The 18,164-nt window shown below is 39.7% G+C and overlaps 1 protein-coding gene and 1 non-coding gene across 5 annotated transcripts in view; one reads left to right on the top strand and one right to left on the bottom strand.

Annotated features, from left to right (window-relative positions):
- SLC16A9 (solute carrier family 16 member 9) overlaps positions 1-18,164 on the bottom strand; it is a 93,703-nt gene that overhangs the window by 17,037 nt on the left and 58,502 nt on the right. For 2 of the 4 annotated variants that reach the window (XM_081569070.1, XM_081569071.1), the window contains exon 3: positions 10,921-11,064. The exons of the other annotated variants lie outside the window; for them this stretch is intronic. In XM_081569070.1, coding sequence (XP_081425196.1) covers positions 10,921-11,064 — 144 coding nt within the window. The remainder of the gene's footprint in view (positions 1-10,920; positions 11,065-18,164) is intronic. 4 annotated transcript variants of the gene reach the window in all.
- Positions 5,228-5,299, top strand: TRNAC-ACA (transfer RNA cysteine (anticodon ACA)). The gene has a single exon. It is a non-coding gene; the product is annotated as a tRNA-Cys (tRNA).

The raw sequence follows: 18,164 nt of genomic DNA, 5'->3' as shown, positions 1-18,164 counted from the left end.
TTCGTTATGTCTGTCTCTTTATTTCTGTCATTTGAAAAGATGTGGATAGACCTAGATACTGTCATACAGACTAAAGTCAGAAAGGGAAATACAAATACTGTATATTAATGGATCTATATGGAATCTGAAAAAATTGGTATAGACGATTTTATTTATAAAGCAAACAAAGCTTTGACATATTTGCAAGTCCACTCATGATTTGTGCGTTCCTTAAACAAATATCCCGAAAAAGACCCCTATTATCCACTATATCTCACGCCCCTGAACATTTGAGCTCCTGGAATGTCCTCCCACCATCCTCACTCCTCCAGCTTGTGCCCACCTGATCACATCCCACCTGCCCTTAAAGACTTAGCTCAAGCATTAATTCCTGCATGAAGCCTTCTTCCATGTCCCCACCCCGACATACATACCTGCACTGAATGTTGCTTTCATTTTATTACTGCACTTATTTTACTGTGTTACAAGTTACATATTTACAAGTCTCTTCCCCAAACTAGACAATGAGCCAAGCCACTACCTGAGGGCAGGCTGTGTCTTATTCATTTGAGCATCCTGGTTCCAGGTCTGAGCCTGGCACAGAGTGTTAAAGTTATTATTCTTCTTTTTCCCATCAACTTCATTTGAATTCCCAATTTGAAGTCACATTGGCTAATTTCAACCATTTCTATCTATTCTTACTCTGGCTGTCACTCTTCCTTGCATTTTTCTCTTTGTCTCATTTTCTCTATTCATATAACAAACATACACAAACTATATATATATTCATGCTTGTGTGTGAATATATATATTTTAAAAAGTATCTGTCTGCTTTCCAACTAAATTGTGCTGATTTTTTTAAGTTGGGCCAGAAAATACATCTTAGCTTAAAAAATATTATAGATTCTTTTATTTCACAATAATTCATGTAACAGGATAGAATCATTAGAAATATAGAATTAGAATTATATGGTTTGAAAAAAGGATTTACAACTTGTATGCATTATGAGGTGATGGTCTGGGCAAATCATACTAAACAACCTCATTTTCTCATTTTTCTTAAATTAAAAAAATTTTTATTTATTTATTTAGTTGTGCTGGGTCTTAGTTGCAGCACTTGGGATCTAGATCTTTGACCAGGGATCAAACCTCGTCTGCTTGCTTTGGGAGCACGGAGTCTTAGCCACTGCACCACCAGGGAAGTCCCCTTCAGTTTTCTTAGTCCTTATCTACAACTAAAAAACACCTAGACCAATTAAACTGATAAGAGATATGTATATCAGTAGACTATATAACTGAATGGAACTTTCATTTATTTTAGGAGGACAAGCAACAAAATATTGGAAATTGTGGATACATTTTGAAAATTGTCTATGAATTATTTTAAAATATTTCTTCATTATATACATATATTTGAATATACCTAACTTAGCGGACATCTATCAAGCCCCTGTATTTACATATGAAAATTTATCCCTGCAGTATTATCTTTACAAAAAGGAGATGGTTTAGTACTAGTTCATTTTAATACAGCAATCTTTAAAAGTGATGAGGGTCAAGTTACAGAATCCAGATTCTACGTGTGAAATAGGGGTCGGGGTAGCACCTAGGTCTTTCTCAGTTTGGCCACTAGAAGTCTGATATCCTGGAAAACCCTTCATCCTGGGCAAACTAGAAGAGCTGGTCACAGTGAGTAAGGACTTGTCTCTTGGTCATTTGGGAGAATGCCCCCTCTCTATGTTCTGAAACTAGCATTTGAGCACCTCTTAAAATAGCTGAGCCAGTAGGATTTATTATCTTGATCAAAGGTTAAGGTAGGCAATTGCATATAGTATTCCAGAAATATCTACTTCTAGAAATGAATTTGTGAGAATGGAACTTCAGATGCTAAAAAAGATAAATAAGTTTCAGTTCAGTTCAGTCACTCAGTCATATCCGACTCTTTGCGACCCTAGGAATCGCAGCACGCCAGGCCTCCCTGTCCATCACCAACTCCCGGAGTCTACCCAAACCCATGTCCATCCAGTCGGTGATGCCATCCAGCCATCTCATCCTCTGTCATCCCCTTCTCCTCCTGCCCCTACTCCTTCCCAGAATCAGGGAATTTTCCAATGAGTCAACTCTTCGCATGAGGTGGCCAAAGTATTGGAGTTTCAGCTTCAACATCAGTCCTTCCAATGAACACCCAGGACTGATCTCCTTTAGGATGGACTGGTTGGATCTCCTTGCAGTCCAAGGGACTCTCAAGGGTCTTCTCCAACACCACAGTTCAAAAGCATCAATTCTTCGGCACTCAGCTTTCTTCACAGCCCAACTCTCACATCCATACATGACTACTGGAAAAACCATAGCCTTGACTAGACGGACCTGTGTTGGCAAAGTAATGTCTCTGCTTTTTAATATGCTATCTAGGTTGGTCATAACTTTCCTTCCAAGGAACAAGCGTCTTTCAATTTCATGGCTGCAATCACCATCTGCAGTGATTTTGGAGCCCAAAAAAATAAAGTCTGACATTGTTTCCACTGTTTCCCCATCTATTTGCCATGAAGTGATGGGACCAGATGCCATGATCTTAGTTTTCTGAATGTTGAGCTTTAAGCCAACTTTTTCACTCTCCTCTTTCACTTTCATCAAGAGGCTTTTTAGTTCCTCATCACTTTCTGCCATAAGGGTAGTGTCATCTACATATCTGAGGTTATTGATATTTCTCCCAGCAATCTTGATTCCAGCTTGTGCTTCCTCCAGCCCAGCATTTCGCATGATGTACTCTTCATCTAAGTTAAATAAGCAGGGTAACGTTGTTCCTTGACGTACTCCTTTTCCTATTTGGAACCAGTCTGTTGTTCCATGTCCAGTTCTAACTGTTCATCTAGAAATGAATTTGTGAGAATGGAACTTCAGATGCTAAAAAAGATAAATAAGTTTAGAGCATCCAAATGCAAGTACTGGTTATGCTTCTAGCCTAAAACATCTGCATGGAAAAAGTTTAAAAGTTTAAGCAACTGGCTAGCTTTCTGATTGGCATGGTTTTATACAGGCATATGGCTTTGACACTGGCTTGATTAAAGCACAAACTTTATATGCTTAACATGAGTACTCTGAACATAACATTAGCTGGTCAAAAGCACAGGTTTGGGATCAAGCAGGTATGGATTCAAATCCCAACTCTAACACTTACTGGCTGCATGACTTTCCATTTCCTTATCTTTAAAACAATCTCACAGGATAGTTGCAAAGATTAAGAGACATTAAAAAAACGTAAAATATTTTAGTATCTGTGCTTGGACACGACTGAGCGACTTCACTTTCACTTGAACTATAATAAAATATCCTGAAACAGACATTATACTGATATATTTTTTCGGTTTTCACCTGAGTATTATGGAATTACATAGCTATATAGCCTCAGACTAATTAGAAAATCAGAGTTCCTCATTATAACTGAACATCCATGAGAGACAAAAGGAGATCTTTAATGGCATAACCATTACAAACAAACCAAAAAAGGCTTATAAAACTCTAACTGCTAAAGTGAATATCCAGAAAAGACCTTTACTTAATTTGCCATCAATAGAGAAGGAGAATGAGATTGTCTATGAATGTGTGCTATGCCCTCCTTAAGCTCAATGGACTATGAAGATATGACCAAGAAAATGAAGGAAGAGAAAATTGAATTTTTCCAAAATCGAGACGTGATTATTAAGAAAACAGTAATCAGGTAGCCAAGTATCAGTATAATATGAAGAAAAGAGACTGCAAGAAATTGATTTTTTGAGTTGTGCTTTTCAGAAAAGCAAAGAAAAGTAATTGGGAAGAAGCTTGAGCAATCCATTAATGGAACATTGCGGTCCCTGCTCCCACTCCTCCCCATCTCCCACCACACTTTCTTTTTTCTAATTTTTTTTAATGTGGACCATTTTTAAAGTCTTAAATGAATTTCTTACAGTATTGCTTCTGTTTTATGTTTTTTGGCTGCACGGCCTGTGGGATCTTAGCTCCCCAACCACGGATGGAACCTGCATCCCCTGCACTGGAAGCATGGAGTGCCTCCAGGGAAGTCCCTGATTTTCCTGATTTTAGGAAAGTTATTGAGAAAACAGGAGCCTGAATTACCGGGTTTGTTGGCAGTGTGACATACAGCCACTTGAAAACCAAGCAAGCTATCATTTTATTCCAGCTGCTGCTGCTGCAGCTGCTGCTAAAGTCGCTTCAGTCGTGTCCAACTCTGTGTGACCCCATAGACTCCGCCCACAGATCCCATAGGCTCCGCTGTCCCTAGGATTCTCCAGGCAAGAACACTGCAGTGGGTTGCCATTTCCTTCTCCAATGCATGAAAGTGAAGTTGCTCAGCCATGTCCGACTCTTCGCGATCCCATGGACTGCAGCCTACCAGGCTCCTCTGTCCATGGGATTTTCCAGGCAAGAGTACCAGAGTGGGTTGCCATTGCCTTCTCTGTTATTCCAGCTACAAACACCAAACAAGATAATCTTCTATTTTCAAAATGGTATTTTTTAAAAATGGTAAAACAGAATTATGCCAACTAATACACGTCAGCATTATTTTGATGTTTTACATTATAAACATACTACATAACTTTAATTTCTTCATATTATTTAATCTGTTTTACAAATATTTCTGATTCAATAGAGCTTCTTCAAGTGCAAAAAGCTACTGCTGTGGTCTTAAACTGAGAGGTCTTAGAAAGGTCTTTCCTTAGAAAGGAATATAAGGAGAAGGGAACAAGCATGCATTAAACATCTTTGTGCCTCTCCACATCTTATTTCATGAATAGTCACAATATCTCTGTGAAGTCTTATTAGCCTCATTTCTTAAGAAATACAAATGGAACCACTCAGAGAGGTTAAATAATTTTCCAAGGTCACAAAACTGATAATGATGGTTATGCTAACCAATACTTATTTCACTAACTCATTGTTGGGGAAATTTAAAAAATAGTCTTGTTTAGGTTTCAGAGACAAAGCAGAGCAGGCCTCTGACCTTGCTTCTAACCTGCCTGGATACTGTCCTACCTGGGAGTGACTGTGAGTGACTGCCTGCTGTGAGTGCAAGACTTGCAGCACCACAGATAAGATGGGAGAGAAATCTTGTGATTGTTGAGCCCCTGGAGGGGGCTGGCCAACCAAGCCCCAGGCTTACCTACATTCCAAGTTTTACACAACAAAACAAACAGCATTAACATGAAACCAGAGCTGCAATTTGGTCACAGACTGATGATGATATTGGGCTTCCCTGGTAGCTCAGATGGTAAAGCGTCTGCCTACAATGCAGGAGACCCGGGTTCGATCCCTGGTTTGGGAAGATCCCCTGGAGAAGGAAATGGCAACCCACTCCAGTATTCTTGCCTGGAGAATTCCATGGACCGAGGAGCCTGGTGGGCTATAGTCCATGGGGTCCCAAAGAGTCGGACACGACTGAGCAACTTCACTTCACTTGTTGATGATGATATCAGTTTGCTACCGTCCTGGAATTATAGGCAGGAACTCCAAACTGCAATCTTTGAAGTCTCACCCATGGAGCGGATTCACTGCCTGGGACCCTTTTCCAATGGGACTCCAGATGTGCGGTGACATGGGACTTCTCAGCGCTGATTAACTCTGGATGTTGGTCAAAACTTAATTTGGTGATGTATCCTCTGCTCTATTTCTCTTTTCTTTTAATGTTAGTATATTGAAAGTAAGCTAGATAATTCTAATAAATATTTGTATTATTTATTTGTATATAATGAGTGGCTTATTTGTTAACAAATCCTTTGAACCCGAGATGAAAGTGAAAACTTCCGGCAAAATACTCATCCATCCACAAAACCCTCTAAGGTAGATACTATTGTTATGTTCCATTCAAAAAATGAGAAAACAATATGTAACTTGTCTGTAGTCCACATGGCTGGCAAGTGAGTAAGATAAGATTAACCCACATGGTCCAACCCCAGAGCCTGCTTGTTAGTGCTTGCTCCTGTGTATGCCATACTGCCTTTCTTAAGAGACCATCTAGTTCATTCCAGGTGAAGGAAAATGCTTAGAATACTGCACAGAATGGGTGCTCAATATGTTATCGTTAGACTGAATCTTTCTTGTTTTTTCAAAGGAATTCATAATACATAGTCTCAACTTGTAAGTTTAGATTGTGTTATAATTTCCTGTCACTTCCTTTTCAACTGGATGCTCTGCTTTCAATGAGAACAGATGAAAGTGTCATTGTACATTAAATTCCCATTTCTTTATCCCATGAATATTCTACGAGCCCAATACTCTGAGCCTACTGACAAAATAAAACCACAAAGAAGTCAACCATGATAAGAACCGTTAATAATCTGCCAGCAAAGAGGGCCAATAATTACCACAGTGAGTGACTTTTTAATTATTGAAATTAAAACTTGAAAAAATTTTAATTATTGAAAATTATTGAAAATTACAAAATAATTATTGAAATGAAAATTCAACTGATTTTTTGCTATTGAAATCCAACTCAACACTCTTATATATCTTATTTTTATTTTGCTTGATTTCACCTAGTTCTTACAAGACCTGTGTTTCTTAGTTTGCCTTCACAGATGAGGAGACAGTCACTATTGGAGATCAAGGGCTTTGCACAAACTCACAGAATCTGTATCTCCTGACCCGAAGCTCAGTGCTCTCTCCCTGAGCTTTTAATTTTCTCCTAGCCACAGAGATTCAGAATCTGTTGCCAAATTAGAGTCATATACAATCTTCAGACATAGCTTGTTTTGCTCTTTTTTTAATCAGAATTGTGACTATGTTTTTGTTTTTATGTTTTGGCCATGCTACATGTAGGATCTTAGTTCCCCAACCAGGGATTGAACTCTGTCCTTCTGCAATGGAAGCGCAGAGTCTTAACCACTGGAGTGCCAGAGAAGTCCCCATAGGCCTGTTTTCTGCCCCAGGTTCCATGGCGTGAAGAAGAGGCCAGGATTCCAGAAGGAAAGACATTGCAAAAAACACTACGACAAATATATAGATAATAACATCTTGGATCATTTCCCGAAGAGAACTACAATCACTTATTTGCATATCATACACTAGAGAAAGTGGGATGCCTTTGAGCAGGGTAGGACACAGGAAATGAACTGGCACTGTTAGTGAGGGGCCTGAGGCACTTACATGGCCTCCACTTAAGAGTGTGATCTCATGGGAGCCAGGGAATATATGGGATCATGGCACTGCTCTTGCTCACAATGAGTCCACTGAGTCCAGGGGCACATCATACAGTTATTTCCCCAGTTCCTAATATTTAATTGGAGCACTAAGGTGCTTACAGGTTCAACAGCAGTGTGGGCACTTGAAGGTGCTCAGTCATGTTCGACTCTTTGCAAGCCTATGAACTGCAGCCTGCCAAGCAAGCTCCTCTGTCACTGGAATTCTCCAGGCAAGAATACTGGAGTAGGTTGCCATTTCCACTCCAGGGGAACTTCCTGACCCAGGGATCAAAACTGAGTCCCTTGTGTTTCCCGCATTGGCAGGCGGCCCTTTACCACTGGTGCCACGTGAGAAGCCCATGTACATAATATTTGACATAACCTTCTTTCTACATTGCTCTTTGCACAGGGGAGTAAAAGTTACCAGAGTGGAGAAAGCCACGTGGAAGATCTGCAAGTCCACCACCAGCAGCAGCCAGTAGAGTAAATCAAAAAGTGAAAGTGAAGTCATTCAGTCGTGTCCAACTCTTTGTGACCCATGGACTATAGTCAGCCAGGTTCCTCCGTCCATGGGATTTTCCAGGCAAGAATACTGGACTGGGTTGCCATTTCCTTCAGAGGATCTTCTTGACTCAGGGAACAAACCCGGGTTCCTGCATTACAGGCAGACTCTTTATCGTCTGAGCCACCAGGGAATCCCAGAGTAAATCAAGGAAAGTATCAAATCCTATCTAATGAATAGATCATGGGTTCATGGAGGAGAGGGGACAGGATTAGCTAGTGAAAGGTTACACCACCACTAGCCAAATCAAAATCAGTTGTACTGGTTGATAAAGCTCTTTTCATTGCCACGGAAAATTTGAAATTTTATTATAGGGGTTAGTTAATTTTGTCTCTGTCTTTCTATATACCCTTAGATATGTTTCCAACACAATCAAATGCACATAAAATCTTGGACAACCTACATTCATATTTTTTCTTTTTAAAATTCATTTTTTTATCTATGGTAATACAAATACTATGGTATCACCCACTTCAGATCATTTTTTTAAGTCAGTGACAACTTTGGATATGTACTCACAACGGCTATACCTTAACTTTAAAATCATGTGAGACAGTAAAAATCCACAAAATTTTAAATGCTTAGTCCAAAATTTTGGAGAAAATGCCCAAATCATACCAATAACATAATGACTTAATTTTCTATGTTAAAGGGGGTTTGTCCTACAAAGAGTAATCTAATGTCCATGCACAAATAGCAATATTTTTATTTTCATGATTTTAGAAAAGAATTCAAGATGACTATTCAATGAATACTTTCAAATTTTACACCAGGGATGATCAGATTTGCATGTACAGGTTTAAACTGTAATAAACACTATAGTGAATAGGTAATATAAAATATCACACATATAACCTGTTCTCAAAGAACTAACAAGTAACCTGCTTATTTAGATTGTGACCTGAGTAGAATTTGAGTATGGAATTAAATTCAAAATATACTTTAAGAGTTCTAAAAGCATTAAAAACAATTACAAACACGTAAAAGAGGTCAGGACCTGATGTCAGACTGAATGGATTTAACCCCAAGTCTCCCAGCTTTGCAGCTTTAGTTAGTAATCTCACTTCATTGAGCTTCCCTTTCCCTCTCTGTAAAATGTGTTCATATGAAGCCTGAATGAGATCATATGAAGCACAGAGCTTAGCGTACAGTTGTTGGTGTTGTTGTTTGTCACTAAGTCATGTCTGACTCTCTGTGACCCCAGGGAGCCTGTCAGGCTCCTCTGTCCATGGGATTTCCCAGGCAAGAATACTGGAGTGGGTTGCCATTTCCTTCTCCAGGGCATCTTCCTGACCCAGGGATCGAACCCTATCTTCTGATGGGCAGGCAGATTCTTTACCACTGAGTCACCAGGGAAGCACATAAAGCACAGAGCTGAACATACAGTATGAACACAAACATTAGAGGTTATTATTTCCATCATTTATTATTAGGGAAATATTCCTATGTGAAAAAGAAGAATATTGGTTGTCAACAAAATTAGGTTCTTTCAGGTTTGACTCAAACCAGCCATTTTGCTGGAATTTGTCTCTGAAGTCTTTAAACACCAAAATCCTTAACTACAGTCCCTGTCTGGGTCATGTTTGGCCCAGCTGTGCTCTTTCCTTTGCTGCCACATGTAGTGATGAGATCTTCCCCCTGTTCCAGTCTATTCCCTTGCAGCCTCTCCTCCTATTAATTAGCTGTGTCAGCATTGGCAGGCACGTCTTCCTCCACCCAAATATGCTGTGTGCTAAGAATTTTGGCACCACTTCTGAACCAATGTCATATAGATGGTACTACGGAACTCCTGTCTAGAAAACAGGCTCTTAACATACATTTATCAAATGTGTTGTGACTTTTCTGACAGTAAAGCAAAAACATGTTAATCAGGAATAACCCATTCTTTACATCAAATGTTTTGAGGTTATTTAGCCTTTTATTGGAATTTCATTTGGAAAATGTCAATCTTCCTATAGATGTATAACTTATGTTCCTCTGATTATAACTCAAATTATTTCTTAACCATTTCATTACTTAAACAAACATTCAATTACATTTTACTAGATAATAAGAGTGGGCATAATATTTTTACAATCTAAAATATAATATTTAAGGAATTCCCTGGTGGTCCAGTGGTTGGGACTCTGTGCTTTTACTGGTGAGAACCCAGGTTCCATCCCTGGTCAGGAGACTAAGATCCTGCAGGCTGTGTGGCGTGGCCAAAAATAAGAAATAAATGAATAATAAAATATTTCTATGTGACTATATACACATTTCTATTTGTTCAAACTGAATATGAAAAACTAGAACAACTTCTACCAACACTGTATTTCAACTGTGATTCCCCTCCAATTTATATAACACTGGTGTATTGTTTTTAAAAAATCTAACAGCTGAACATTTGAATTTACAGAGACGATACATTTGAAAGTGACTATCTGATTTACAAAATACATTTTTAATATTTAGAAGGAAAAATAATTAAGTCTTTCAGACATTCAGAAGAAACTTTGAAAGCTGGTGTTTTTAAAAAATTCCCTGCCAATAGCTACTAGGAATCATGAGTCTCGTGATGTTTAACACGGAATACAACAAGTACACTACATCACAAAAGTGTTCCCCCCAAAACTGTCAGTGTTCTCAGGCCCTGAGTCCTGTACCCTTTCCTCTCCTATAACCAAGATCATCATTAACCACTTCGTTTTGTCTGCTCATGCCTTATCTTTCACAAAAACAATCATTATTATGATGTGCTTTAAAATCTACTTTTTACTTCTGCTATGACCTTGTGATTGAGGCCCTGGTGACAGCTACTGCAGAACAGCAGGATGTTTAGAACACAAACGGTTCAACACAGCCTTGTTCAACCAACTGATATGAAAGGGACCACTTCCTACATCAGTGAGAAGTGGCAGGTGTTAGTGATATCTAAGTTTCACTTTTCCCTCTCTCTTTTCCTTTGTTGTGCTAGAGAGACAAGTGCTAAAATTAAAAAACCCTTCCCACGTCTTGCAAGAAAACATAATGTGCGTTGTTAAAACACGCTTATCCCTTGAAATACTGTAATTCACTGGGTGGGCATTTCATAAGCAACAATTTTTGGTCAAGTGGTGGTTGAAAGTGAATTATTCCTGAGCATTTTCACTCCTTACATTAACGTCATTCATTAATACATTTGACTCTCAAAGCTTAGAAAAGCGTCATAGTGACCAGATTTCTTACCTACAACAATGCCATAGGAAAAAAACAGAAAGTAGATATTGGGGGCAAAACTGCTCAACATCAAGCCTCCTGCCACCAGGAAGCCACTGAAGATTGTCACGGCTCTCGCTCCAAAAGATGAGACACACACGCTGCAGACAGGACCTAAAATCATAAATGAAACCTTCACTTATTTAACAGCAACCTCCTCTCCACAATCCTATTATCCATCCCATGGGAAGTTTAAAATGATTCTTTCCATCATAAAACAACAAAATAACAATAAGCCACTGCATATTCACTATGGGTTGGACACCCTGGTACTTCACATTAACAATTTCTCTTCACTGCATTCCTGGGAGCTAGGTGTCTTTGTTATCCTCTTTTTTTTTTTTTTGATAAGGAAATTAAACTTGCAGAAGAGTAAGGTCACACAGTTAAGAAATTGGGATTCTGGAGTCAGGCTTTATTAAATTCTCAGTGAGGGTAACAGCAGCAGCCACAGAGTAGCAATAAAGAAATAAAAACCCAGACTGTCTGACTCTTTGAATCCACCAGCTTTTTTTTTTTTTTTTTTGTAGCATGCCATATGGCATGTGAGATCTTAGTTCCCTGATCAGGGATCCAACCTGCGCCCCCTCATTGGGAGCATAGAGTCTTAACCTCTGGACCACCAGGGAAATCCCTTGAGCCCACCATCTTAACCATCACACTCTTCTGAGGATTTGGGTCTCCTAGACAGGCTATACATTTTTTCTATCCAAAGCTCCTATCCAGCACAGACCAGTCATATAATTGATGACAAAAATAAACTTGATGATTGACTCAATGCAGTCAATAGCAACCCTATAGAGAGACGGTGAGGAGTGAGGTTACTTCCTTCCTAGGGAATATTCTGGCAGGGGTTTGGGGAAGGGGGAGTGGCAATGCTTCGACCCTACTCACCCAGGCATGAGTTTGTCAGTACCATGTCCTACATACCACATGCAACCTGGAATTTGGGGGAGGAAGTGCACTGTTCACTGACAGGCAAGGGGACCATCACTCGGACCAATCCTATGCAGGGGTGGGCGACTGCTCATGTACTAAGATTTAAGCGATAGTGAAATCTGTTCTCACTAGTGCCCTACCTTCAAAGTATCTACAACTACAGAGCTTAGCATTATTAGAAATAAAAGGACATGAAGGGTTATTTATAGCTCAATAGTCTCATTTACACTCAAGGAAACTGAAGCCCAGAAGGGTGGTCCATGGCTATGGTTCAAAGAAAGAGTCCAATATTGGATAGCAAAGAGAAACACCTTAACTGAATTCACAACAACCTTTCAAGGTACAATCTATTATCTCCAATTTTTAAAACACATACTCATCAGGATGGCTAACTATAAACAACAGTAAGTATTAGCAAGAATGTAGAGCAATCACAGCTCCCGTAGTGCTGACATGATCTTCTGAAGCGGAACATAGCACCATACAACTCAGAAGTTCTACTTCCGGGTACGTGAGCGTGCGTGCTAAGCCACTTCAGTCGTGTCTGACTCTGTGACCCCATGGACTGTAGCCCACCAGGATCCTCTGTCCACGGAATTCTCCAGACAAGAATACTGGAGTGGGTTGCCATGTCTTCCTCCAGGGGATCTTCCCGACCCACGGACGGAACCCATGTGTCTAGTTTCCTGCATTGGCAGGCAAGTTCTTTACCACTAGCGCCACCTCAGTTCAGTTCAGTTCAGTCGCTCAGTCGTGTCCGACTCTCTGCGACCCCATGAATCGCAGCACGCCAGGCCTGTCCATCACCAACTCCCGGAGTCGACCCAAACCCATGTTCATCGAGTCGGTGATGCCATCCAACCATCTCAACCTCTGTCGTCCCCTTCTCCTCCCGCCCCCAATCCTACCCAGCATTAGGGTCTTTTCCAATGAGTCAACCCTTTGCATGAGGTGGACAAAGTATTGGAGCTTCAGCTTCAACATCAGACCTTCCAATGAACACCCAGGATTGATCTCTTTTAGGATGGATTGATTGGATCTCCTTGCAGTCCAAGGGACTCTCAAGGGTCTTCTCCAACACCACAGTTCAAAAGCATCAATTCTTCGGTGCTCAGCTTTCTTCACCGTCCAACTCTCACATCTATACATGACCACTGGAAAAACCATAGCCTTGACTAGACGGACTTTTGTTGGCAAAGTAATGTCTCTGCTTTTAAACATGCTATCTAGGTTGGCCATAACCTTCCTTCCAAGGAGTAAGCGTCCTTTAATTTCATGGCTGCAGTCACCATCAGCAGTGATTCTGGAGCCCAAAAAAGTAAAGTCTGACACTGTTTCCACTGTTTCCCCATCTATTTCCCATGGAGTGATGGGACCAGATGCCATAATCTTAGTTTTCTGAACATTGAGCTTTTAAGCCAACTTTTTCACTCTCCTCCTTCACCTTCATCAAGAGGCTCTTTAGTTCTTCTTCACTTTCTGCCATAAGGGTGGTGTCATCTGCATATCTGAGGTAGCGCCACCTACCTACACCCAAAGTCATAAACATAAATGGTTATGGCAAAACCAGTCACAGTAGCCAGTGCCTACAAATACAGATGTTCTTCAGTAGTAGAAGGTATGAGTAGATTCAAACAATGGACTATGATAAAGCCATGAGAATGAATGATCTACAGCTACACACAGCAATGCAGGTGGAATCTCACAAACGAATGTGGAGTGTAAGACGTAACACAAAAAAAGTACACATTGTGTAATTTCAACTACTCTCAGTACTTTTTTTAAAGATTTTTTTGATGTGGATAATTTTTTCAGTCTTTATTGAATTTGTTACAATATTGTTCTGTTTTACGTTTTTTGGTCTTTTTGGCCACAAGGCATGTGGCATATTAGCTCCCCAACCAAGGATCGAATTCACACTTGCTACATTAGAAGGCAAAGTCTTAACCACTGGACCTGCCAGGGAAGTCCCAGTACTTAGTCTCTCAGTACAAAAAGAGGCAAAACTAATCTAGTCAGAAGTCAGGACAGCAGTTATCTTTGGTAGGGGTTAGGGAGCTGTATCCAGAAGGGAACGCAGCCCAACTTCTAGGTGCTCTAACGTCCTGTTTCTGGATGTGAATGTGCTCATTACATGAGTGTGTCTGGTTTGTAAAAAAAAAAAAAAATCAGAGAGCTATACTCTCATGACATGTACACTTTTATGTACATATCTTAAGAGTTTTTAGGAAAACGCAAATGGAGATACGGTGTCATCCATCCACAGTCTTGGAACCAGGATCTGATGATCCCAGGCCCATGCTTACCAATACCAGGCCCATTCTTACTCAACACGTTATTAACTGGAGACATACATATTGTGTATTATGGCCACAGGGATTAGTTTCTGCAAAAATCCCTCAGTCAACAATATGCTAAGCACATGTTTAAGACCAGGTTATGATCACTGAGATACTACCAGCTTTTAAAGCCTACAGACATCCCACATTCCTCCCTGGTCATTTCAGGCCCTCTTCTGTGAACCAGTACAGAGAAGAAACTGATATATTTATATGACAGAGGAGAATATTATATGCCAGTGTTTTAGGAGGAAAAGCCATTTGAAAGACTATACTTTTTATCTGACAGTTGAGCTATTGAGCTACGTGTATACCTAAAAAGAAACACTTAAGATACTTCAAAAATAGAAACGATTTTAAGAGTCAAATTTCATAAATGGATGCCTGACATCATAAAGTCCTGACCCTTTTCTGCTGTTTACCAAACTGTACTGACATTGAGAGTCAGTGTTTACAAATTCAACAGTCACATGGAATTGAAACAGAGATTGTAACTGGCATACTTGAAAAGTTTCAAGTTTCACCCTCAAAGTAGGTCTTTAAATTTATGCTCCTTAACGCATGTGAATTCTACAAGGAAACCCAGAGTTTGGGAAGCTGGGAGTGGGATGAACGGTAATAAATTTCATAGCATGTACAGTCAAAATCACTACTTTATAAAATATGTAATATTATTATCAATTTGGTGATAAATTATTTTATCATGCTGTCTAATACATGAGTCTTTGAAAAAACTTAAGCTTAAGGAATAAGCAAGCAGAGATTCTTTAACAAATGAAAACAGCAAATTGAAACTGTTTTTAAGAAATTCTCACCGCACACCTGACTGACTTTATCAAAAAGATAACGAATAAGTGCTGGTTACAATGTGTAGAAAAGGGAACCTTCATGCACTGTCACTAAGAGTTGGACACGACTGAGCGACTTCACTTTCACGTTTCACTTTCATGCCTTGGAGAAGGAAATGGCAACCCACTCCAGTATTCTTGCCTGGAGAATCCCAGGGACAGAGGAGCCTGGTGGGCTGCCATCTATGGGTTCGCACACAGTTGGACACAACTGAAGCGATTTAGCAGCAGCAGCAGCATGCACTGTTGGTGAGAATGTAAATTGGTGTAGCCACAATGGAAAACAATATGGAGATTCCTCAAAAACTTAAAAACAGAACTACCATAATATCCAGCAATTCCACTCCTGGGTCTTTATTCAAAGAAAACAAAAACAGTAATTCGAAAAGATATATGCATCCTCATGTTAAGTGCAGCATTATTTACAATAGCCAAGATATGAAACCAACTTAAGTGCTCATCAACAGATAAATGGATGTGGTGTGTTTGTACATATATATACGAAATGGAATGTTACTCAGCCATCAAAAAGAATGAAATCTTGCTATTTGTGACAGTATAGATGGACCTAGAGAGTATTACACTAAGTGAAATAAGTCAGACAAAGACAAATACTGTATGATTTCACTTATACGTGTAACCTAAAAAAGTAAAACGAACAAACATATCTAAACAGAAACAGTCATAGATACAGAGAACAAACTGGTGGTTGCCAGAGGGGAGTGGCAACTGGGAGGGCCAGAGAGGGAGAGAAAAATAGATCAGGGAAATTAAGAGGTGCAAACTTCCAGTTGCAAAATAAATGAGTCACAGGTATGAAATGTAGAGCATGGGGAATACAGTCAATAATTGCATAGTATCTTAGTATGGTATCATAGTATAATTACACTTATTATGGTGATCATTTAAAAACATGTGCTGTGCTGTGCTTAGTCACTCAGCTGTGTCCTACTCTTTGCAACCTCATGCACTGTAGCCCACCAGGCTCCCCTGTCCATGGGGATTCTCCAGTCCCCAGGCAAGAATACTGGAGTGGGTTGCTACACCCTCCTCCAGGGGATTGCCCCAACCCAGGGATCAAACCCAGGTCTCCTGCATTGCAGGCGGATTCTTTACTGTCTGAGCCACCAGGGAAGCTCACTTAAAAACACATAGAAATATCAAATCACTATGCTGTGTATTAGAACTAACATGGTGCTGTAAGTCAGTTATACTTCAAAAACAAACAAGCCAACAAAAAAGCTCAGAGGAAAAGAAATCAAGTATGTGGTTACCAGAGGTAGAGGGTAGAGAGAGGAAGAACTGGAGGACAGTGGTCAAAAGGTCCAAACTTTCAGTTATAAGATAAATAAGCACTAGGGATGAAATGTACAACATGATAAATATAATCAACACTGTTGTATTTAGATACGAAAGCTGTTAAGAGAGTAAATCCTCACAGTTCTCATCACAAGGAAAAAACTTTTCTACTTCTTTAAAGCTGTCCATATATAAAATGTTGGATGTTCGCGAAACTAAAACATAATGATAGGAAAAAAAATGTTTTCTATCTCTTTAATGCTGTGGGTATATGAAATGATGGATGTTCACTAAACTTACTGTGGTAATTGTCTCATGATAAATGTAGGTTAAATCATTATGCTATACACCTTGAACTTATACAGCACTTTATGTCAATTATTCCTGAATAAGACTAGAAGAAAAAAAATTCTCTACTTTCACACCATCAACTGCTGCTAACCGAAAGGAAAAAAAATCTTGATGTCAGAGGTTAAAAACAAAGAATTTTAGAGCTGAAAGAGGCCTTGGAAAGGGTCCAAAGGTAAAATGATGAAACTGGAGCTTAGAAGGATCATGTGATTTGACCAAGAATCCATAGCTAATCAATGACAGAGCTAAGTCCAAAGTCAGCCCAACATTCTTCCTAACTGAGAAGTATTTCCATTGGCACCTTAATGTTTTTCTAGAAATATGTTTAAAAAACACCTACATACTTTTGTATTATCTCACAGTTTAAGTAGCTTAATGAATTTATGGAAGATGAACACATGACATTTATGCTCATTTTGGCGCTTAAAAGTTTAGAACAAATTATTTTATTCTCATCCTCAGAACCAGGGTATTTCTAGACTTGATTTACACAGCTTTAAACCACAACAGCCCCAGGTTTCATCAATAACAATTAGGGCAAAGTACAACTGGAAGTGACCAGTAAGTCACATCCACAAAACCTGACACACTTATGTGTTTAGCTCTTTACAGGCAAGTTCTCCAAGATGATAAACCATAGATTACTCCTCAGCATGGAGAAGGCAATGGCACCCCACTCCAGTACTCTTGCCTGGAAAATCCCATGGGTGGAGGAGCCTGGTAGGCTGCAGACCCATGGGGTCGCTAGGAGTCGGACACGACTGAGCGACTTCACTTTCACTTTTCCCTTTCATGCACTGGAGAAGGAAATGGCAACCCACTCCAGTATTCTTGCCTGGAGAATCCCAGGGACGGCGGAGCCTGGTGGGCTGCCGGCTATGGGGTCGCACAGAGTCGGACACGACTGAAGCGACTTAGCAGCAGCAGCAGCAGCAACTCCTCAGCATTGGACTAGTTTCTATTCAAGAGACTAAATAAATCAAACGACTACTCTCAGGGGAGACTGATGAGGCTTCAGGTGTTTTACTTTGCAGAAGGAACCTTTGGGACAAAAGTAGGTTAACTTGTAATGTGAACCAGTGACTCCACTGCTTGGGATCTGTAAAATTTTAGGAAAAAGGGCGGGGGGAGCATCATCATTGGGTTGCCGATTTTTTTACTTTTTTTATTTGTAATAAACATTTTTTTAAATGTAATAACCATCTATTTTCATTGCTGTATCATTAAAGCAGAAGAAGGACTATTTCAATAAGGAAATAGTGAGAAGGATATAATTTCAGAGTAAAATGGATGCTGGCACAATAGTGGGAAACACACACACGTATCACTGTCTTCATATTCATTTTGTCTTTTGTGAAAAGTTTTCTTTTTTCTTTTTTTGGTTTTGTTTTTCTTTTCTTGCCAGACTGTGCAGCACATGGGATCTTAGTTCCCCTAC

This window comes from Giraffa tippelskirchi, chromosome 2 (genome assembly GCF_054371585.1).
Source record: "Giraffa tippelskirchi isolate mGirTip1 chromosome 2, T2T-mGirTip1v1.2.pri, whole genome shotgun sequence".
Taxonomy (NCBI): domain Eukaryota; kingdom Metazoa; phylum Chordata; class Mammalia; order Artiodactyla; family Giraffidae; genus Giraffa; species Giraffa tippelskirchi.
The sequence above is the reverse complement of the archived record's forward strand: the minus strand, read 5'-3'. Positions and strand labels throughout refer to the sequence as shown.